The 19,957-nt window shown below is 30.6% G+C and overlaps 2 protein-coding genes across 7 annotated transcripts; one reads left to right on the top strand and one right to left on the bottom strand.

Moving 5' to 3' along the window:
• The first annotated feature begins 8,057 nt into the window (after positions 1-8,057).
• LOC145971844 (carnitinyl-CoA dehydratase) lies at positions 8,058-13,928 on the top strand. 4 transcript variants are annotated; one of them, XR_014438985.1, is made up of 7 exons: positions 8,058-8,329; positions 8,517-8,770; positions 8,860-9,154; positions 10,275-10,555; positions 10,886-11,046; positions 12,045-12,415; positions 13,580-13,928. XR_014438985.1 is itself a non-coding variant. In XM_083099904.1 (5 exons), exons 1-4 carry the CDS (start codon positions 8,218-8,220, stop codon positions 10,550-10,552), a joined length of 939 nt encoding a protein of 312 aa, XP_082956030.1. In that variant the 5' UTR covers positions 8,058-8,217; the 3' UTR covers positions 10,553-10,555; positions 10,886-11,831. The 4 variants fall into 4 exon arrangements, 2 of the variants coding, with proteins under 2 accessions (XP_082956030.1, XP_082956029.1); XR_014438984.1 differs by lacking the exon at positions 12,045-12,415 and having other exon boundaries at positions 13,580-13,905; XM_083099904.1 differs by lacking the exons at positions 12,045-12,415; positions 13,580-13,928 and having other exon boundaries at positions 10,886-11,831.
• Positions 10,312-11,858, bottom strand: LOC145971846 (uncharacterized). 3 transcript variants are annotated; one of them, XR_014438986.1, is made up of 4 exons: positions 11,641-11,858; positions 11,449-11,577; positions 11,074-11,292; positions 10,312-11,011 (listed from the first exon to the last, which is right to left on the bottom strand). XR_014438986.1 is itself a non-coding variant. In XM_083099905.1 (4 exons), exons 1-4 carry the CDS (start codon positions 11,669-11,671, stop codon positions 10,857-10,859), a joined length of 444 nt encoding a protein of 147 aa, XP_082956031.1. In that variant the 5' UTR covers positions 11,672-11,824; the 3' UTR covers positions 10,314-10,856. The 3 variants fall into 3 exon arrangements, 2 of the variants coding, with proteins under 2 accessions (XP_082956031.1, XP_082956032.1); XM_083099905.1 differs by having other exon boundaries at positions 10,314-11,011; positions 11,074-11,196; positions 11,443-11,577; positions 11,641-11,824; XM_083099906.1 differs by having other exon boundaries at positions 10,317-11,011; positions 11,074-11,196; positions 11,641-11,808.
• Positions 13,929-19,957: the final 6,029 nt, after the last annotated feature.

Here is a 19,957-nt window from a genome sequence, read left to right as displayed (position 1 = left end):
ACCTTTTTTATTGAAATGTGATTACGAACGATTATATTTATAAATAATAAAATACATGCATTATTGGAGTTTGTGTTAAATGTGCGAACACATAATTTGGGGTACGGTTCGCGCGCGCGAGACGAATCGAACCCGATATCAGCAAGATTTAAAAAATTTCAATTCGAACAGTGTGCAAAATAAAATAAATCAAATAATTTTAAACAATTAATTCTAGATTAATTCTCTAGATTCTTATTCTTATAACGTTTAAATTAATAATTTCTTTTCTTTTAATCAATATCTTACTGATATAGGTACCCATTCGATTTGTCTCGAAATTTTTAAGTATTCGCACATTTTATATAATATACATGTATAATTTCGCGTATATATAATATATAACATTATTAAAAATTATAAAAATATTTTGGATACGTAAATTTGTGCATATATTTTATTATACATATATATAAAATGGTATATATCTAAAAACTAATATTTCAAAATGCCGATGGATGTCCAATACCTGCAAATAGTTTCTTAAAAGAAACTAAAAATTAATGTTAATATCCCCAGCACCTAAAAATAATTTTTCAAAAGAGACAAATTATATTAATTAAAAATATATTCGTTCGTAATTATTTTTATCAAAAAATTTATACAAATTAATTACAATATGAAATTACTTGAAAACCTAAAATTTATACACAACGCTATATCCATATTTAATCTACTATTAAATCTTTCTAGCATTATATATATAGACAATAATAATACCAATCCTAATAATGATAGAACATTTTTAACGAAGAAAAGAAAAGATACATTTCTCTCATCTAAATATATATTATTTAAATTAATTCGACGTTAAAGAAGCGTATCATCGTTGAATTACTACCGAAATCATTGCTTTCGGAAATTGCCAGGAAAACCTGAGATTAGTTCCTTCAATCTTACAATAAAAATTCCCAATTTTTAACAGGGCACCGAACTAGACGTCGCGAATGGATCTCACAAGAACCGATGAAAAATAATTCTCCATGATGAAAATCGTTTTGACTCCTTGGCGGTACGAGCCACGCAACTTTCATTAAAGTTTATTTAACGGAAGGAACAATGGTAACTCTTTTATTAAAACGACAATCTCGTCTAAGAACGCGAAAAAGAATGCGAAAAAGGACGCGAAAAGAACACGGTGTTTTCGCAACGGTAATTTATTAATTTATTTATGAATATTTTCCGATATGAAAAAAAAAATTCGTAAATACAAATATAACCAAAAAAAATAAATTATTAAATTCATAATAATTAACTCGCGATTCTATAATATCGAAGGTGATCGTTAAATTTTGTGAAGTTAATATTTAATCGTTGACTTATCACAAATCTTATCGAATCTTCACTCTCTTATTCGACATTTCTTTATATTTAATTAGCAATATTTAGGAATATTATCTGACGAGAGGGACAGCGATAAAATTCTTCTGTTAAAATGATAATCTTGTATAAGAACGCGAAGAGAACGCGGAAAGAACACGGTATTTTCGCAATCATAATTTAATAATTTATTTTAAGAATATTCAGTTCCTCTTTGATATGAAAATACAAACAGTTACTCTTTTATGAATATTCCAAAAATATATACTACAGAAACAAATACTTTAATTTAATGAATTACTATTATGTTAATTACTATTATGTAATCATTATACGTATACTTTCGATAATTTTTCGTGTAATTTACATAAGAATTTACAATCATAAATACAATTTCATATAATATAATTATAGTCATAATTGTATTGTATTTTACAATTAAAATATCAATGTTAGATATTATAATTAAAATACAATTATAACTATTTATAATTTACAATTTACAATTTACAAATTTATGATGCTATCAATATCAAATAATAATTCCATTTATTCAAATATTTAATAACATTGATATAATAATTTGATATTGATAGCATTAACATTTGGATTTAATATTATATTCGATTTAATACACATACATTTTTAAGTTTTAAAATAAAATATAACATGTTAAGATTTCTTAAACGTTAATAATTATGCAATTTCTTTAATATTTCTGAAGATAATTTTGATAATTTAAATTTCCCTTTTAAAACATTTTTATTTTTAAAACATGTTATATTCATTTTTACGTTTTTAAAAATAAATTCAACTTAATTAAAATAATTTTAATTTACCCCTAGGATTATTGGAATATTAAAAGAAAGAATGAATCTTACTTAATAGCCCTAACAACCCTACTATTAAAGGATTCTAATAATTTTAATAGCTCCAACAATCCTACTATAACAGAATTCTAATGATCTTAAGAGCCCTAACAACCCTAATATTAATAGAAGAATTCTAATGATTTTACTTAATAGCCTTAACAACCCTACTTCCTGATTAACTAAAATTATTCGAGATTTGAGGAACCTATCTCTAATCATCACCTCACCTAATCATGTATATATTTTAGTCACGTGCCCTAACCGCGTACCCTAACCGTACTCTTCAGGCCAGTTGAACCTACCTTTCGTTGATCCTGGCCACTTTCTTTCTCGATCTCTAATCAGAGATCGAAGAAGGAGATAATTACTCCTTCTTTTGCCGGATAATTACCGGCAAAAGAGCGTGAAATATTTACGCTCATTTAGTAACGATCGTTCGATTTCACGATCGTTCGTTAAATATTGAATATAACTTTATTTTAACTGAAATAAAGCCAAATTACTACAAATTTCTATAAATTATATTTTATAGTAAAATATAAAATTAATATGTGTATTTATCATATTACAAATTATTTAATTAATTAATCATTTGGCTTTATATTAAGTTAAAGTAAAGTTTAAAAACAATATCTACAAACAAATTCTACGATGGATGAGCTATGAGCAATTAGAAGATAAGTGCGTATTATAAGAATAAATTAGCATCAAAAATTGATAAAATTGGTAATTGTTAATGCGTGTCCTTTATTTAATAAATTAGACAAAATCTTTACAAAAAAATCTTTTCTTAATCTCTTCTTTTTTTAATTAATATTTCAATATATTTTCGCAATAGATGCAAAGCATAAGTTCGAAAGAACTTATTAAAATTATTTAATTTAATTGAATTAATTTAATTTAATTATTTAATTTAATTTATTTAATTTAATCCATCCTAGCTCATCCATTTTAAGGCAACGGATTTATCTACAATCTACATCTACATCTACATCTACATCTACATCTGCAATCTCTACGAATCTGTTACCTTAAAGTTAAATAAAAGTTTTTTTCACTCACCGGCACTGATGCGCAACAGCGGAGTTGTTGTTATCGAAGCTAGTTGTCTGTAACATACAAATATAAAATTCATTTATAATAATGCTCACAAAATGCAATTAATATTTAAAAAAATTTTTATCGCGCGGAATTTTATATCCCATGTGTAAAATAATAAGCAGATAAACACGTATGGAAAAATTTTATAAATTTTTGAAACCGTTTTTTAAATAGAAAATTTTATATGACTTTTATAAAAATCTTTCTCTTTAATTCATTTAAATAATAAGATCGAATTATTGTTCGTTTATAACAAGTTAACGATTTATAACAATTAACATATAAATAATAGATATTCACCATCAGGTTGCTCCGCCGATGTAAGATGCCTCTCCCAGGCCTCCTCCTCCTCTCATGTTGTTGGCGCGCGATAACGACACTCCCGCACTCGCGAGCGATATTTTTATATCGCTATTTCCGCTATTTTACGCGCGATACTTAACGGTGTCCGCACTATTTCGGTACAATAAAAAATTTTCTATTTGATCGCGCGATGTATATACTTAATATGTATATACTTTGAACGGCACTCCCGGTTTCGGTACGAGCGAAAATCCCATTTCACTTACGAGAATCAGCTTCGAGTCAACAGGTCGGGAATGCAACGATACAACGAGCAAGGACTAAGCCCAAACCGGAAAGAAGACGAAGCGATTAACGGAAATAGAGGAAAATGAAGTTCACCAACTCTTTTTCGCGCATAATTATCCTATCTCGTATCGAACCTGGACCCGCTAAGCACGATTTCAGGTGCTCCGCCCGGACATATTATGCCTCCCGCGGTTGCTATATGCTACACCAGGCTAGTAGACGGCAAAAGAAGAGGATACCCACATTTTTTAAATGCTAACATTCAGCAATTTAGAAAATGGGGAGGCAACCCCTTTTACCGAGCGAAAATCGTGCCTAGGGGAATCCACTCGACTCCTCGACAGGGTTAACACACGCAGTGCGTATGGCTGTAGACGAGCAAAGAGAAGGGACCCATTGACGACCATTCCGAGCAATCGATCAAGTTCTAACTAATTCGGGCCGAATCACTTGACGAAGCACGAAGCACGAAGCGCGAGTGTACGTTGTATAGTAACGTGTGCAAACTCGAAACATCCCAGTTAGTTGGCATCGGAAGTAGAGACTCGTGACAATAAATGAAATTGGGATTTTATATGAAAAAGTCCAAAAGTTCCGCGAAAACGCGACAACGCGAGAATACTGCAACGCGAAAACGCGGTAACGAAGCGCTTGCCGTCCGCGGCACGTTGACGGCACCGACGACGCGAAAGGGTACTTAGCTTCCCATTCAGGCACCTTAAAATTTATCATAAATAGAAAAATTTAAGATAAACCTCAAGGCACCATCCAAGTACTAAGCCCTCCCACCGCGACAAGGTGTACCCCATGGGAGGGTTATATTATATATAATTTTATATATAATATAATACATAATTTGAAATTTATTTTGTAATATAGTACATAAATTTAAATTCGCAAATATAAATAATAAATAAAAATATAAAAGATAAAAGAAAATCTATTATATAAAGCAATGTTCAAAATAATTGATTTTAAAACTAATTATTTTTAAAACTAATTATTATATTTTAATATTATAAATTTCGTAATTACAAAATAATTTATATTTCTTAGATATAAACTTTTAGAAATATGATAAATAAAAAAATTTCTATTTTTTTTATACATGAAATATTTAAATAAATATATTAATATGAAATGTTTTATAAAATATAAGAAGTAACTGAAAATATTAATTAATAAAAAATTTTATAAATGTTTTATAAATATTTTAAAATAAAATGGAATATTTTTTTCGGCATACGCTGACGTTCGTGCACTCGTAAATAATAACGCGATTTAAGGTGCACAAGAATTTTAATAAACCGCGAGTAACATACAAGAATTCAGAATAATCGTAAAATGGATCACAAATAGACGCGCGTCCGCACAGCTTGACAGCTGGGCTCAGATTCTTTGACAGTCGTTGTTTATAACAATATCTTGACATCGCGCGCGGAAACGACCTTCTTCGAAAGAATTCAACGGGTGACGAATACAGCGGGACGGGACGCGGGGACGCAACAATATAACAAATAATGAATGTGATAAATAATTTATATTAATGACTTACATCATATTTCATTGGTCCATCCATTTCCAAAATCTCCTTTTTTTTTTGCTTTCTTCGCTTTTTCCTCGTGGCACTTCAATCCTCGTTGCACTCATTTGAATTCCTCGTTGCACTTACATTCATTCACGAAAAGTTCCTCGTTGCACTTGCAATTGTGTTCAGAGAAAGAATTTGATAATATATGATACGTCTCACATCACTACTCAAGATATTCACTGCTCAAGAGCCACTGAGCGAATGATCGTAAGTCAGAAACATTACCGCGGTACTGTTTATATCGCCAAGGTTGACTATGTAAAGAAAGAATTTGATAATATGTGAAACGTCTCTCACGTCACTACTCAAGATCACTGTGCGAATGATAATAAAGCCGTGTAACATATTAACAATAGCGCGATACTGTTTATCAAGGTCGAACACGGTGTTATTGATAATTCTCTCGTTGCCGAAATATTTTCTGTAATATAAAATATTCGTGCGCGGAATATTAAATTATAGAAGCATTTTAATTTATTGATTAAGATTAATTGATTATTTATTAAACTATTCATCATGAAGTCTTTCGTTATACTAATTATTTGCATCTATAATTCGATTGTTTTACTTCGTGTTCTTTCACAATCCCCCCCCAAATTATATTTAGATTGTCAAGTAAAATGATAAAGTAACACGGATGGAATATATTTGTGACTCTAAGTATTAAAATAATAATTATTGTCCGTAAAGATTGCAAACATCGATGTGATTATTTAATATGTTGGATTCCTATCACATTAAATCGATTCTCGATTAAATTGTATATTAATATACAATTTAATCGAGAATCGATAAAATGATAGGAATACAAAATATTAAATAATCACTTCGATCATTGTGATCTTTACGGACAATAATTATTATTTTAATACTTAGAGTCACAAATATATTCCATCCGTGTTACTTTATCACTCTACTTGACAATCTAAATATAATTTGGGGGGGGGAGGGATTCTGAGAAAACACGAAGAAAACAATCGAATTACAGATGCAAATAATTAACGTAACGAAATGCTCCGTGATAAATTGTTTAATTAATAATCAATAAATTAAAGTATTTCTGTTATTTAATATATTTCGCGTTAGTGTATATTTTATAATATATAAAATATTTCAACGAATTGTCGATAACACGGTATTCGACTTTGGCAATATAAAATATAAACAGTAGCACACTATACGTTACGGCTTTGTCATCATTCGCGCGGTGACTCTCGAGTAGTAAGATAGTGGTGAGAAACGCTTCGTATATTGTAATTTTTCTACTAAATACGATTACGATTAGTATCGAAACATAATTTGCTATAAATATTAATAATTAAAAATTAATTAACTTTTGATAAACGACATGAAACTGTATCGCAACGATAAATATTTATCGAATCGTAATCAATCATTACTGCGAATAAAAATTGAAATAGGGGATACATGAAAGATGACAAGAGAATTAAATATATTATGATCTTTTGATCATCAATGCTTATTATAATATTTCTTTAACAATATTAGAATTAAATATATTTCTTGTTTAATTAACCAGGATTGAGAAAATTTAAAGCATTGGTCGAAATATATTTAATTCTAATATTGTTAAAGAAATATTATAATAAGCATTGATGATCAAAAGATCATAATATATTTAATTCTCTTGTCCCCTTTCATGTATTCCCTGTTTCAATTTTTATTCGCAGTAATGAATGATTACGATTCGATAAATATTTATCGTTGCGATACAGTTTCATGTTTATCAAAAGTTAATTAATTTTTAATTATTAATATTTATAGCAAATTATGTTTCGATACTAATCATAATCGTGTTTAGTACAAAAATTACAATATACGAAGCGTTTCTCATCACTACTTTATTACTCGAGAGTCACCGTGCGAATGATGACAAAGCCGTGATATGTATAGCGCGCTTGCTATACGTCGCCAAGGCCAAACATGATATTATTGATAATTCTCTGCCGAAATATTTTACGTACTACATAAACACGCGGAATTTTAAATTATAGAGGTATTTTATTTTAAATTAATTATTAAACGATTGATATATCACGGAACCTTTTGTTATGCTAATGATTTGAATTTATTCGATTGTTTTACCGCGTTTTTCCGAAGTCAAATTTTATAATATTTAGTTTTGCATTTTAAAAGACTGACTTAGAGCGAACTAAATAAATAAATAAATGATGTTGAGAAAAAGAAAAAGAAGACACATAAATAAATAAATAAATAATAGCGTGAAAAGAGAGAACATACTAATATTGTTATATAATAAATTATTATTAATTAAATTATTTATATTTTTATTTATATTATTTATATTATCAGAGGGACATATGTGTTACCCTCTGAGAACATTCGTGGACATTGGTTTTGTAGTTCATGTCCACGTTTTTAGTGTCCACAGAGGGAGTATCGCTTCCAGGGATCATCTAAAAACGGGTCATGACATCTCTCAGTCTTCTCTCTGTATATATTTAAAATAGCGACATATCGATTATACGATAATATCGACGATTCGATATATCGGTTTGAACGATATGCCGGCGATTGTGGAAGAGGCGTGTGGCGTGTGTTTGCGAGGAGGTGTTTGCCTTATATTTGGGAGGTTATAAAAATTATGATATAATTTAACGCTCTAATAACATTTCGTATTAAAACTTACTTGTCGTAGAAAAAATCTGTAGCGCAAAAAAAATGCATTCTCTGAGGAAATTGTCTATTTCTTTTTCTCGGACACTGAGAAATAATGCACGACGAACTCTAACCTCACAGCCAGCTGCAAATGCAAATTCCGACAAGAATAAAGGTAAATAAACATGAAAGTATAAACAATAGACACATAGAAATATATTAAAAATTATGGTATAATTTAACATTTTAATAAAATTTTGTATTAAAATTTGTCATAGAAAACACTTTTTGTTATAAAAAAAAATGCATTTTTTGAAGAAATTATTTTTTCTCACAGAGAAAATTATTTAATGATGTTTCAGAAAGCGCAATATTGGTGACTCAAATAGGTAAAGTGACTACGATTGGTATTAATCGTCCTGAAAAGAGAAACTGTTTAGATACCGCAACTGCACAATTACTATCAGAAGCATTGGATGAATTTGAAAATAATGAAGAAGCATCAGTGGGAGTGTTATATGGAATAGGAGGCAATTTTTGTGCTGGTTATGATCTCAAAGAAATTGCAGACTATGACGGCGAGAGTGAAGAAAATATACCACACTTTGGATCATTGGTATATTTGCATTATATATTCGAAGTTGTAAAATGAATCATTTGATTTAGAAAAGTTTAAATAAGAAAAGTTTCTTTAATTCTTCGCAGGCAAATAGAACTGAATTATCCAAGAAACCATTGGTTGCAGCTTTAAGTGGATATATTGTTGGAATAGGATTTGAACTTGCTCTAATGTGTGACTTAAGAGTTATAGAGGATACGGCAATGATGGGTTTTTTAAATAGACGTTTTGGTATTCCCATTTTATGTGGAGGTACCGTCCGTTTGCCTGCACTGATTGGATATTCCAGAGCTATCGAACTTATATTAACAGGAAGACTAGCTACTGCAGAGGAAGCATTTAAGTGGGGAATTGCACATAAATATGTATCTTGTGGCACAGGTATATTAAATTATTATTTTAGGATTATTTGATAACTTGAAGAGAGAACACAGTACAAAATATATAGAGTTAAGTTATTAAATTTAGCTCCGTGTTATCATATTTTTAGGTATATATATATATATATATATATATATATATATATATATATATATATACTCTGTTTAATTATATATATAAAAACATTGATAATAATATACAGGGTGACCCATTTTAACTTAGGCAGCCAAATAACTCGAAAAATAAGCAAGATAGAGAAAAATGTTTTAGACAAAAGTTGTATGGTTTCGAGGGGGCCATAAGATGGTATCATTGGTTTGACCTTGAAGAGTCATTTGAAGGTCACGTGAAGGTCACTTCAATTTTTTTAAATGGAATACCCTATATATTTTTGTACATTCTTGTAGCTTATTTCGAGAGCTTTCCAAAACACTATAATTAAGTACCTTTCCGTTAAGTACTTTTTGAGTTATGATGCTTGAAATAATTTCTTAATTTTACATAAACCGTAAAATATCTTGTAAAATATTCATTTTTCGATTATCTTACCTTAATACTTTTATGTACAAAATAATGAGAGGAATCAATTGGTGTAAAGAAAACACATAGTTGTTTTTAAGAAAAAATATGGAATTGTTAATTGCAAATTACATATTTTTTCTTCGAAACAACTATGTGTTTTCTTTACACCAATTGATTCCTCTCATTATTTTGTACATAAAACTATTAAGGTAAGGTAATCGAAAAATGAATATTTTACAAGATATTTTACGGTTTATGTAAAATTAAGAAATTATTTCAAGCCTCATAACTCAAAAAGTACTTAACGAAAATGTACTTAATTATAGTGTTTTGGAAAGCTCTCGAGATGAGCTACAAGAATGTACAAAAATATATAGGATGTTCCATTTAAAAAAATTGAAGTGATCTTCACGTGACCTTCAAATGACTCTTCAAGGTCAAACCAATGATACCATCTTATGGCCCCCTCGAAACCATACAACTTTTGTCTAAAACATTTTTCTCTATCTTGCTTATTTTTCGAGTTATTTGGCTGCCTAAGTTAAAATGGGTCACCCTGTATATGTCTATTCTTAAATATGTATCTTATTTGTTTCAGCTTTAGGTGTAGCAGTAAATTTTGCATCTTCTCTCGTAAAGTTTCCGCAAAAGTCTTTACTGGCGGATCGTACCTCGGCGCACTTCGCCGCGTATTCAGCAAAGCCAATAGAAGAAGCATTACAATTCGAGAAAGATAACTCGTCGTATTTGATATTGGAGGAAGGTGTTGAAGGCGCCAAGAAATTTATTCATCATGGAATTGGAAGGCACGGAAAATTTTATGATATCACGCTTAAGGATAAGAATATTAGGGAATTAGATGAGACTTTATTGTAAAAGGTATATATCAATTAAAGTGCGTGTATATAACAATGTATAGCAATTTTAGTGTAGTTCTTTTTCTCTCTGAATATTTTAAGTCCACTAAATTTGTTAATTTCTATAATCTATTTTGGGGGGAGGGCTACTATATAATTTAATTTATACATATTAAAATATTATTGTGTGCATTGAACATGTATCAGATCCATGTTTATAAAAATAAAAACTTGAGTAATGCTACATCAAGGCATATATGCATTGTACAATGTGTAATTAATGTAAATAACTTTATTTATTAGGTTGAATTTTTCATATTTCGTCAGATTAATGAGTTATTATGCTTTTTAGGCGTAGATTTAATTGACGTTTTTCGTGACGGTCTTCGGTCTACCTTGGATAAAATATCACAACATCTTTTGGCTGCCTTTCCTGTTAGAAGTGGTGTCAAATTTATCATCTGTCCATTTTCATCCCCTGAAAAATATCTCCTGTAATATCTCCTACAATAGGTAAAATAATAGTCACATATTACTAACGTTCGAAAGTTATGATAAAATATATTGAATCAGATTGAAAAACATCTGTTCCACGTGTATAAGGTTCGTAGAAGGATATATTTTTCAATTGACAATTTACTTCATCGCATAAATCGAATTCACCTGAAAGTTTTCAAGTAGTAAATGTAACTCATTTCTTCAAACAACTTCAAAATTACATGCGTTTATTATCTGATTTTCTAAAAATTTTAATCTAATCTAAAAAGATATTGATTTTTACATTTTTTAATAATTAAAAAAAGTACAATTTTTACAAAATTATATATTAAAGGTTCCAGTTATTATTTAAATTATATGTTAAAGTTTCCATATATATAAAATCAATATCATTATTTTATTTTTATTTACATGTACCATTCACACGTGCAACTTGTCTAATGTAATTGAGTATCATCTTAATTGAACAATTTATGTTCACCAACGTTTCTCTTTCTACAGATGTTGTGTTTGATTGTCCAACCTCATTACTATTTGATAAATATTCTGTAATTGGAATTTTCTATGCTATTAGTCAATATTCTCTTTAAAAAGATTTTAATTTCTTACCAACGTATTTAACCCTTATAATAGTTGTCATGTTAAATATGATGTTTGTTTGGCATCACAAAATATAATCAAATAGATCGCGTACTTCTTTCAAATATATCGATAGCTTTACGATCGACAAGATGCACAATTATAAGTGACATGAATTGCATAGCAATTCTACATTAAAAGCATATTTGTTATCTCGCTTAGATTGCACTTTTTTAACAGATTTTCAATATTAAATAGCAAAGAATATTGTATAAAGGAAAAATTGCGCTTAATCTTTTATTTAATTAACATTCTATTTTTATTTGACTAAAGAGAAAAAAATATGAATAAGTAATCAGAAATCTATGTATCTAGTGTAAAGCATCTGATTCAACAAGAACCAAAAGATATCGACTGCGTATCTATTTGTGCAGGAAATGCATTTCACCGATGCACATCTATATGCCTTTCTATATGGGAGAGACCGCGACTTAAACGGCCAGCGACATGTTTCGTCGTCGGTCTGGAATTCCGAATAATCCTGGAATTTCATATTCGCAAGTTAAATTACAACAACTGACTGTGCAGGCTTAATTGGCGAAAGTAATGCGAGAGACCGGCCGGCCGGCCAACCACTGTCGAGCCTGTTAAAGTCGTTGTGACGAAACGAGTGCAGGTGGCGGAGTGCATTGTTGCGCAATCGTCCGCAGTATCCCTCCTTGTAACCAGGAGTCAGGACGAGGGTCCCCTCGATAAACCAGAGGGGCCTCCCCACCAGGTGCCCTCCTCCTTAGTGGATACCTAGGTGAATGTTTGCGCCTGCTTTACGAGAACGAGTTAATGCGAGCTTCTTTTTTCCCCTGTCTTTCCTCTCTTAAGGGAATCTTCTCTCCATGAAACCTGTCGCTCTCCATTCTATGTCCTTTTGCACTTGACAGGTACTCACGATGATAAAATCCGTCAACAGATATTTTTACTTCGATAAACAGCGTATTCGTATCTCATTTTGCATTAAACAAATACGGGTTATTAGTAGAACATGCAATCTGTTTTTCTTGGAAATAATGACATGATCATTAAATGAGATTATAAAAAAGAATGTTTTTTTACAGTATGATATAAAAAAAATTTGCGTCGATGCGACAGTTTTTTAGTTGAAATTAAATGATATTGATAGAGTCAAATGTTCAATCTGATTCATTTTATAAGTTTACATTATAAAGATGCATATAAAGTGACGATATAAATATTCTAGATCATCGTTACTTTATAGAATGCAAAGTGCATACTGTTATTGTTTACGCCCAGTTATCTGGTTCTAAATTCTTGGCACACAGTCTTATTGTCCTTACCTTGTTGCGATGACCTATATATTAAAAGAAGAATGACAGTCACGCGAATTTGTTAACGAGGCAATTCCCGGAGAGCGCATTCGTCATCTTCCCATCAGCTGTCGAGACGCATAGGAACGTTCGTTCCTATATTTCTTTGTGATCGGCCGCGCTTAATACATGGCATTTAAGGCAACGTAGACGTCAGACCTTTCACACAAATCTCCATTGTACTCGACGATCTATTATTATTAGTGGCTCACCCGTGGGGGAAAGTTTTGCCTTATGGTAGAGCTGACTCTGCAAAGATGCATTCTTTGTCAAATAGACAAAACGTTTTATGTTGCGGAAACTGCGCAGATGTACTTCGATGCTTGATCTAATCAAACTCTCTTGCATCCGCAGAAAGCTACATCCTATGAACCGATTCAATCTTATTCTTTGTGTATGCACGATAGAAAATTCGATACCTTATTGACATATCGAACAACTCGAAGAAAGAGCACTTCGCAATAGTACGCTTAAATCTTCTATTGCTTTTCCTAAAGAATATTCAGTTTTACTGCATACACATATATTAAGCATACATATAAACATTTAATGTCGACGTAATTAATCTAAACCATTTATAATTGCAGGGTTATGTAGCCATCAAGACTAATAAAATTCATAAGATGTCATAAAGTGATCAACCATCATGACGGAGTTACAGCTCTCAAAATCTCTTGACCGTGTTAAAATAAAAGTATGATCTTAAAATAGGAATTGAATCATTGTGCAAAATAATATATCATGCACTAAGTGAAAACTGGAGCTGTTGCGCCGAGAACTTTACAAGAGAATTATAGATCGTCATATGTACATTTTGTATTGATATATTAGATCGAATCTATATAATAATAACGCTACTATATCGCAATCGTTCAATATTACTTATAAAAATTATTATAAATATTTAGAGATTGTTGGCTTCTATTCTATACATGCAAATTACGCATATATTATGTATACTTCGACCACACGGATTTATTGAAAAGCGAAAACGACGATGTCGCGACACGATAAAATCTCGCAAAGTATTTTTCGCCGATGTGATAAGAACCTAAAAAATTAAAAAAAAAGAAATATTGTTTCCAACCATAGGCATGATCATCCTTTATATGGGTGTGTCGTGCCGGCATTCTGTATTCCGTGTTGATCGTATCTATATCGCGCTTAAACCATTACGTTTTATGAGGTGGATGGATATAAAGTACCCTCTCTTTCCCTTGCCTCTCTCTCTTCCTCCCATCATCATAATCCTCGCGACAGCAACAGGTATCGTCTCGTTCTTCTTGAAAACGAGGACTGCGCGAGAAAGAGAAATATTTTCCTTTCTCTTTCTCTTTTGTGGGAACAGGACCTGTCTCTGAAATATCCGCGAAATTTATTGCGAACGTCCGCGGTATCACGCGACAATCCTGCTCGATCGACATTTACCAACGCGATGATATAAAACAGTATCCCCAGTTGCCAAGCAGAAATTTGGTAAAGTGCTGGAAGAAGACAAAGAACACTCAGTATTATATTTTTAAAGATAAAGAGAGAGATATGGAGATATAGAAAAACATATATTTCTTTCTGAAAAATAGAAATATGACATATGTTTTTAAAATAAATCAAATTATATATAATTATAAATTATACATTAAAGCGATCTCACTTTATTAGTGAGACTGTTAATTGAAATTTTTCTCCATTCTCTTTTTTTTTATTAATATCAATTGATACACTTTCTCCGCAAAAAGTTAGCAGAAAAAACATCCGATAATTTAAATTTTAATCGATAACAAAGGAAAAATAGACAAAAATATGTTGAATTTAAAAAATAATGTATCTTATATAAAACAGGAGGAAATCGCGAAAGAATGAAATTTGAGAGCTACTGTCACCAACAATTTGGACAGCCGAATCTGTTTGCTCATAGTCTGAAACGTTAATAGATATTACGGTGTGTTTGTCATTCGCAGCTTTGATTTAAAAGTGAATTTTATATCGCAAAACACACGAAAAATCAATGAAAGTCACAAAGAGAACTCTGCTCAAACATGCGTAATATATATCTGCAATAATAATGAAAGTGTCCAGAGTTGTTTGCGTGCAAAACAATTTGATTACGCGCGCAAATAATCTCGGAATAATCTCGGAATTCTAAAAGAAGTCACGTATGCTGAGACATTCCGTAAAATATTCTGCCAATGCACGAATATATATCGCATAGCAACGTATGAAGTATGAAGTATGCAAACACATGCATATAGCTATATGTATTATTACATTCTTATCACGTTCAATCGGAAATACTACATGAGAATTCTTATTGACTTTTGATCATTATTGGCGTGAATATTTTCATTGTATGATACAGCCTCAATTAGCATAAGTTATTCATGCACTTTTATACTATTTATATTTATACATTTATATTTTTATACATCACGACAATGATATTCGTTAATTTCTCTTTATATAAAGATAATTTTATTCATTGTCAGATATTCTTTTCAATAATAATAAAATCTTTTTGGCAAAATCTTTTAATTTTAGTCGAGATAAAATTAATTCAATTATAATAAAGAATATTGTTGTGTTTAACCATGTTATTGATAAAAATTAATACTATTTTTATTTTACTTTTAAATTATATGTTTTATAAGTACATTTAATGCAAAGGAAAGCAAGCGTATAATAATGTCAAAGAATTAATAGATATCTATCAAACTTTTATTTATTTTATTTATTTTGTTTTTTATAAATTATACGTAATCTTTTTTATATCACAAATTAAGTTTCATGTAAACTATCAATCAACGATATCATAAATGTAAATCGCATGTCTAGGTATACTTAATATCAGTACCACTACTTTTGTCTTCGAACTCGAGGAAGTCTGCCATACACTAAACGAAGACTCCCTGCGTTCTATTTTTGAGATCCCTTGCTAGATAAGTACGGGTATATGGCAGAATAATGCTTTATAGAACGGGTCATTGAAATCCATTCGATCTTCATAAGTGCAGTTACATAAGTTGTATATACCTATAATTCATAATCTGTCTCGTAACAATCAGATAAAATTTGCTTTGAGAATTCATCGACGATAGCATGTTTTAAGTCCATTGGATATGCCTGCACCGAGACTGAAGTATACAGATTTATCGATTTATCGCACAATTGAGTAATAGTTATCATATAGTATTGCATTAATCTTTGTTGTCAATATGCCGCGCAAGAATATATTAATTAAATGTATAAAAAATGCAATTAATACCATAATAACGCATTCATTTTATTGTTATTTCTTATTCTAAAGTTCGGAAGAGACATGTTTTGAAGCAGGAATAGAAACTAGTATTTCGATAAAATAACAGTGGGAAGACAAGAGATCTCTCTGTATTTACTTGTTATAACGTGGAAATCGATGTAGGTTTTCTTTCTTTAAATTTTTATTCATTTGCATGGTTTTCACCAGAATTATATCGATTTCAATCGTCGTTCAGTCGAAAAATACAAATATTTGCGTGAAAATATTACGGAACAATGGCTCGAGGCGAAAATATAAAAATGTGCACATCTAGCACATCGGTTATTGCACTTATCCGCGATGAATGCGCGTTTTGCGCACGCAATTGCGTGTAGGTGAATCGCCTCGAGCGATGTAACAGCCCACATTTTATTTCGCTGCACTTTTACTCTACGTGTGTGCTCGTGGGGCGGCCTTGTTATGGTCTGAATACCTAGCCAGGGGTCCATTCGAAGATCCTTTCTATCAATATATCATCGCGCCGAGTTATTTTCAATTTATATATATATATATTATAAACTAAAGTTAAACAACGATCATACAAACACACACACACAACTGACATTATTCAATGATTTGGATTTCTCCAAATCACTTGGTGCTTCTCGTCCGAACGAAAATTGTATCATGATTCTTACTTAGACATAAAAATGCAGCGAATTCTTTCCATACAGAATAAGAAGTTTCATTCGTTGTTAAAAAAACACATCTTGATATCATATTGTTTTGAAAGGAAGAACATTCCACACGTTCTCTTCAATTGAGTTTATCATAATAAGTGTATATTACATAGAGAATTTCTCTGTAATATAATTGATTTATTTTTTATATATATGTTTTTTTATTATTATTCAAATTTCCTGATGCCCTTTCAAAAATAATTGTAAAAATAATCGTAAATCCTAAATATTTTTTTCTTATTGCACGTGTAACTTTGAAATAATCAATATGTATCATGAGTTTCTGTTTTATAATACTTGTCCGATTAGGATACTTATACACCCAAGCAGTAAAAATATTTATTTAGAAATTTTATCATTAAAAATTATTTATAGTTTTATTAATGATTGATATAATATATTAATACATTAAGACATTAAAGAAGAGCAATATTAAAAAACTATTTGAATTGCATTTTCAAGAGTTTTTTTTATCAGTTATTAAAATAAGTTTTAATAAATTAAAATAATTTTAGTATCGATTAATAATCGATAAAGTTTATCACATTAATGAGACATTATTACATGGAGAAGAATAAGATTCCTCATTATTTCATCACTATTTATAATAAAAAAAAATAGTTACTAGAGGTGCTGTTATCCTATTCTATTTATATTACATTCCTATTCTATATTATATTCGCAGTGAAATATTTGGTTGAAAGTTCGTGTGTAGCTTAATAGCTAACGATCTCCCGCTCATTTTCTCGGCTAATATGTATAGTAATTAATGTATAGTAGGTCGCAGTTAATTTTATGTCTATGTAAGCGTATCCTAATATGCCATAATTATGCACGTTTGTTTTAATAGTATTATGCCATTCGAAGATATAAGCGATACGTGGATGTGAGCGCGCATTTTATCAACATCAATATATTTTATAAGTGTAAAATAATCCGAATAATAAGTCGCGCCATCACACTTTAATGCGTCAATAAATTCTGTTACAAGAGCGATTCTCCGATAAATCCGAAAGCGAAAATCCAATTAAAACTTTCGTGTTTTTTTTTTATCCGAACCAACATATGTCCAGGGATAAACCGCTGTGCGAAATGAACGATGCGGGTAAATTTAATTGCCGGACAAATATGACAACGACTTTTCTTTATAAATAGAATATTTTTCTTCAAAAAATTTCCTTTAAAAAGCGAATCTGAATTATTTATTTTTTAAATTTTCTTTTATTTACAATTACATGAGAGAGCGTAATTTTTTTTATAACATGTAATTCTTTCTTATTAAAAAAAAATGACTTTTTATGTGGACATTATATTTTGAATAATATTTTCTCTCAAAAGTGATAAAAATAATTATAATGTTCCTAAACACCATGAGATATTTCTGTCGTATATGCATAACATAAGAATAGAATTATCGTAGAGAGCAACACATTATACTTGCAAATGAATTTATTCAGCGAGTGGCAGTTCCCATCAATGTCCTTGAACTATCGTTTTTAATTATAAATTCTTCATTTAAAGTATACTTCCTGTTTTTCTCTTTAATACCGAAGGTGAAGGATGTCGAAAGCCTTCGCTAAAGGATCATCATCAACATCTATCCTCGTTACGAGGATAGATCTCTATACCACGTGGACGACTAAAGAATCTCTTGTTTCGATTTGTCTGCGTGGAATTAAGTCGTGTGTATACAAAACTGCATGGTTTTTTTTATTTCACGAATACGAATCGTGCCGGTGAAGAGTCCTACTCCCACCCAATACCTCCAATTGCTTTTATCCCGCCAACAGGATTTCTCTTGTCGTATTATTAATTATGCCGATGTGCAATTCAAGTCGTTCTCTTCATTCATCAATGTATGTTATTGAAATATGTCTTTCTAAATATTAGAGAAAAGAAGAGATTGTTGTATGAAAGAATTTAATCATTTCGATATTTTCTCATTACAATTCATGGGAGGATAGGCGAACTAATAGGTGATCACGCTTACGAATGACCTATTAATTTTTAATCATTAATCATCACGACGATTCGTTGATTGATGTCATTACATAATAATCGCATCGTTATTTTAATGTTCTTCTTTCAACGTCGATCTTACATACTAGCAGATATATACTTTCTACACAAAGTTAGATTTTTCATTCAAAAATTAAAAAGTCTCATTTAACATATATGAAATATTATACATAAGCCCATGATAAAAATAACACTTTTATTTAGCAAATAATTGGAATTATGTAATAATATTATATCTACTTGTAATACTCTCTGCTTGTAATACTCCATTTGTAATAATTATATCTATTCATTTTTACCTTATAATTACATACTTATAATTAGAGATCGCGTCTTTTGGTTACAATCTCACAATCAGTGACCTATTGTTTTGATATGCCCTATATACGAGTAGAATTTCTCTTATAACTTCTCAGAAAAGAATTTCTCTTGTCTACTCTTTGGTTTGTTTATTTGGGATAATGTATATACAGCAAAATTGCATCGGGCAATCGTTGCACAACGTTGCAATAACATTGTCTGTTCACTCTGATGCATTCTCTTAAGAGCGTCCATCCTCATCGTTATCATTGAGCAGCTAGAATAGCTATTTTTTAACTTTTTCACCTCTCACGCTTTTCACTTTTTCGACATTACAATATCGTGCCAGTGCACTGTGTCTGCCGATAATCGCTCACGATTGCGATATCTCGCGATACCCCGCGATATCGACAGGCTGACAACCAGCTCGCTTATTAACGTAATTAATCGCGCACGTTACACGCGCCACGTCGCATTACACGCTTTAACTTACGTCGTAATTTGAGTCGACGTAATCAATTGTGATCACGCCGATAAATATTTCATGACGTTTTCTTTAAACGAAAGCTGAATTAATTTTCTGTTTCTCCTTTTTCCTCTCTCGGATGATTTATTTCGTCACAAATAAAAATCGAGAATAAAAGACAGCGCCGGTATCTGCAATTTTCTCTTTA

Source organism: Camponotus vicinus, unplaced genomic scaffold (assembly GCF_025532165.1).
Source record: "Camponotus vicinus isolate PSW18456_S1 unplaced genomic scaffold, iyCamVici1.0 SCAF_5, whole genome shotgun sequence".
NCBI classification, from domain to species: domain Eukaryota; kingdom Metazoa; phylum Arthropoda; class Insecta; order Hymenoptera; family Formicidae; genus Camponotus; species Camponotus vicinus.
This window is presented reverse-complemented; position numbering and strand designations above follow the sequence as displayed.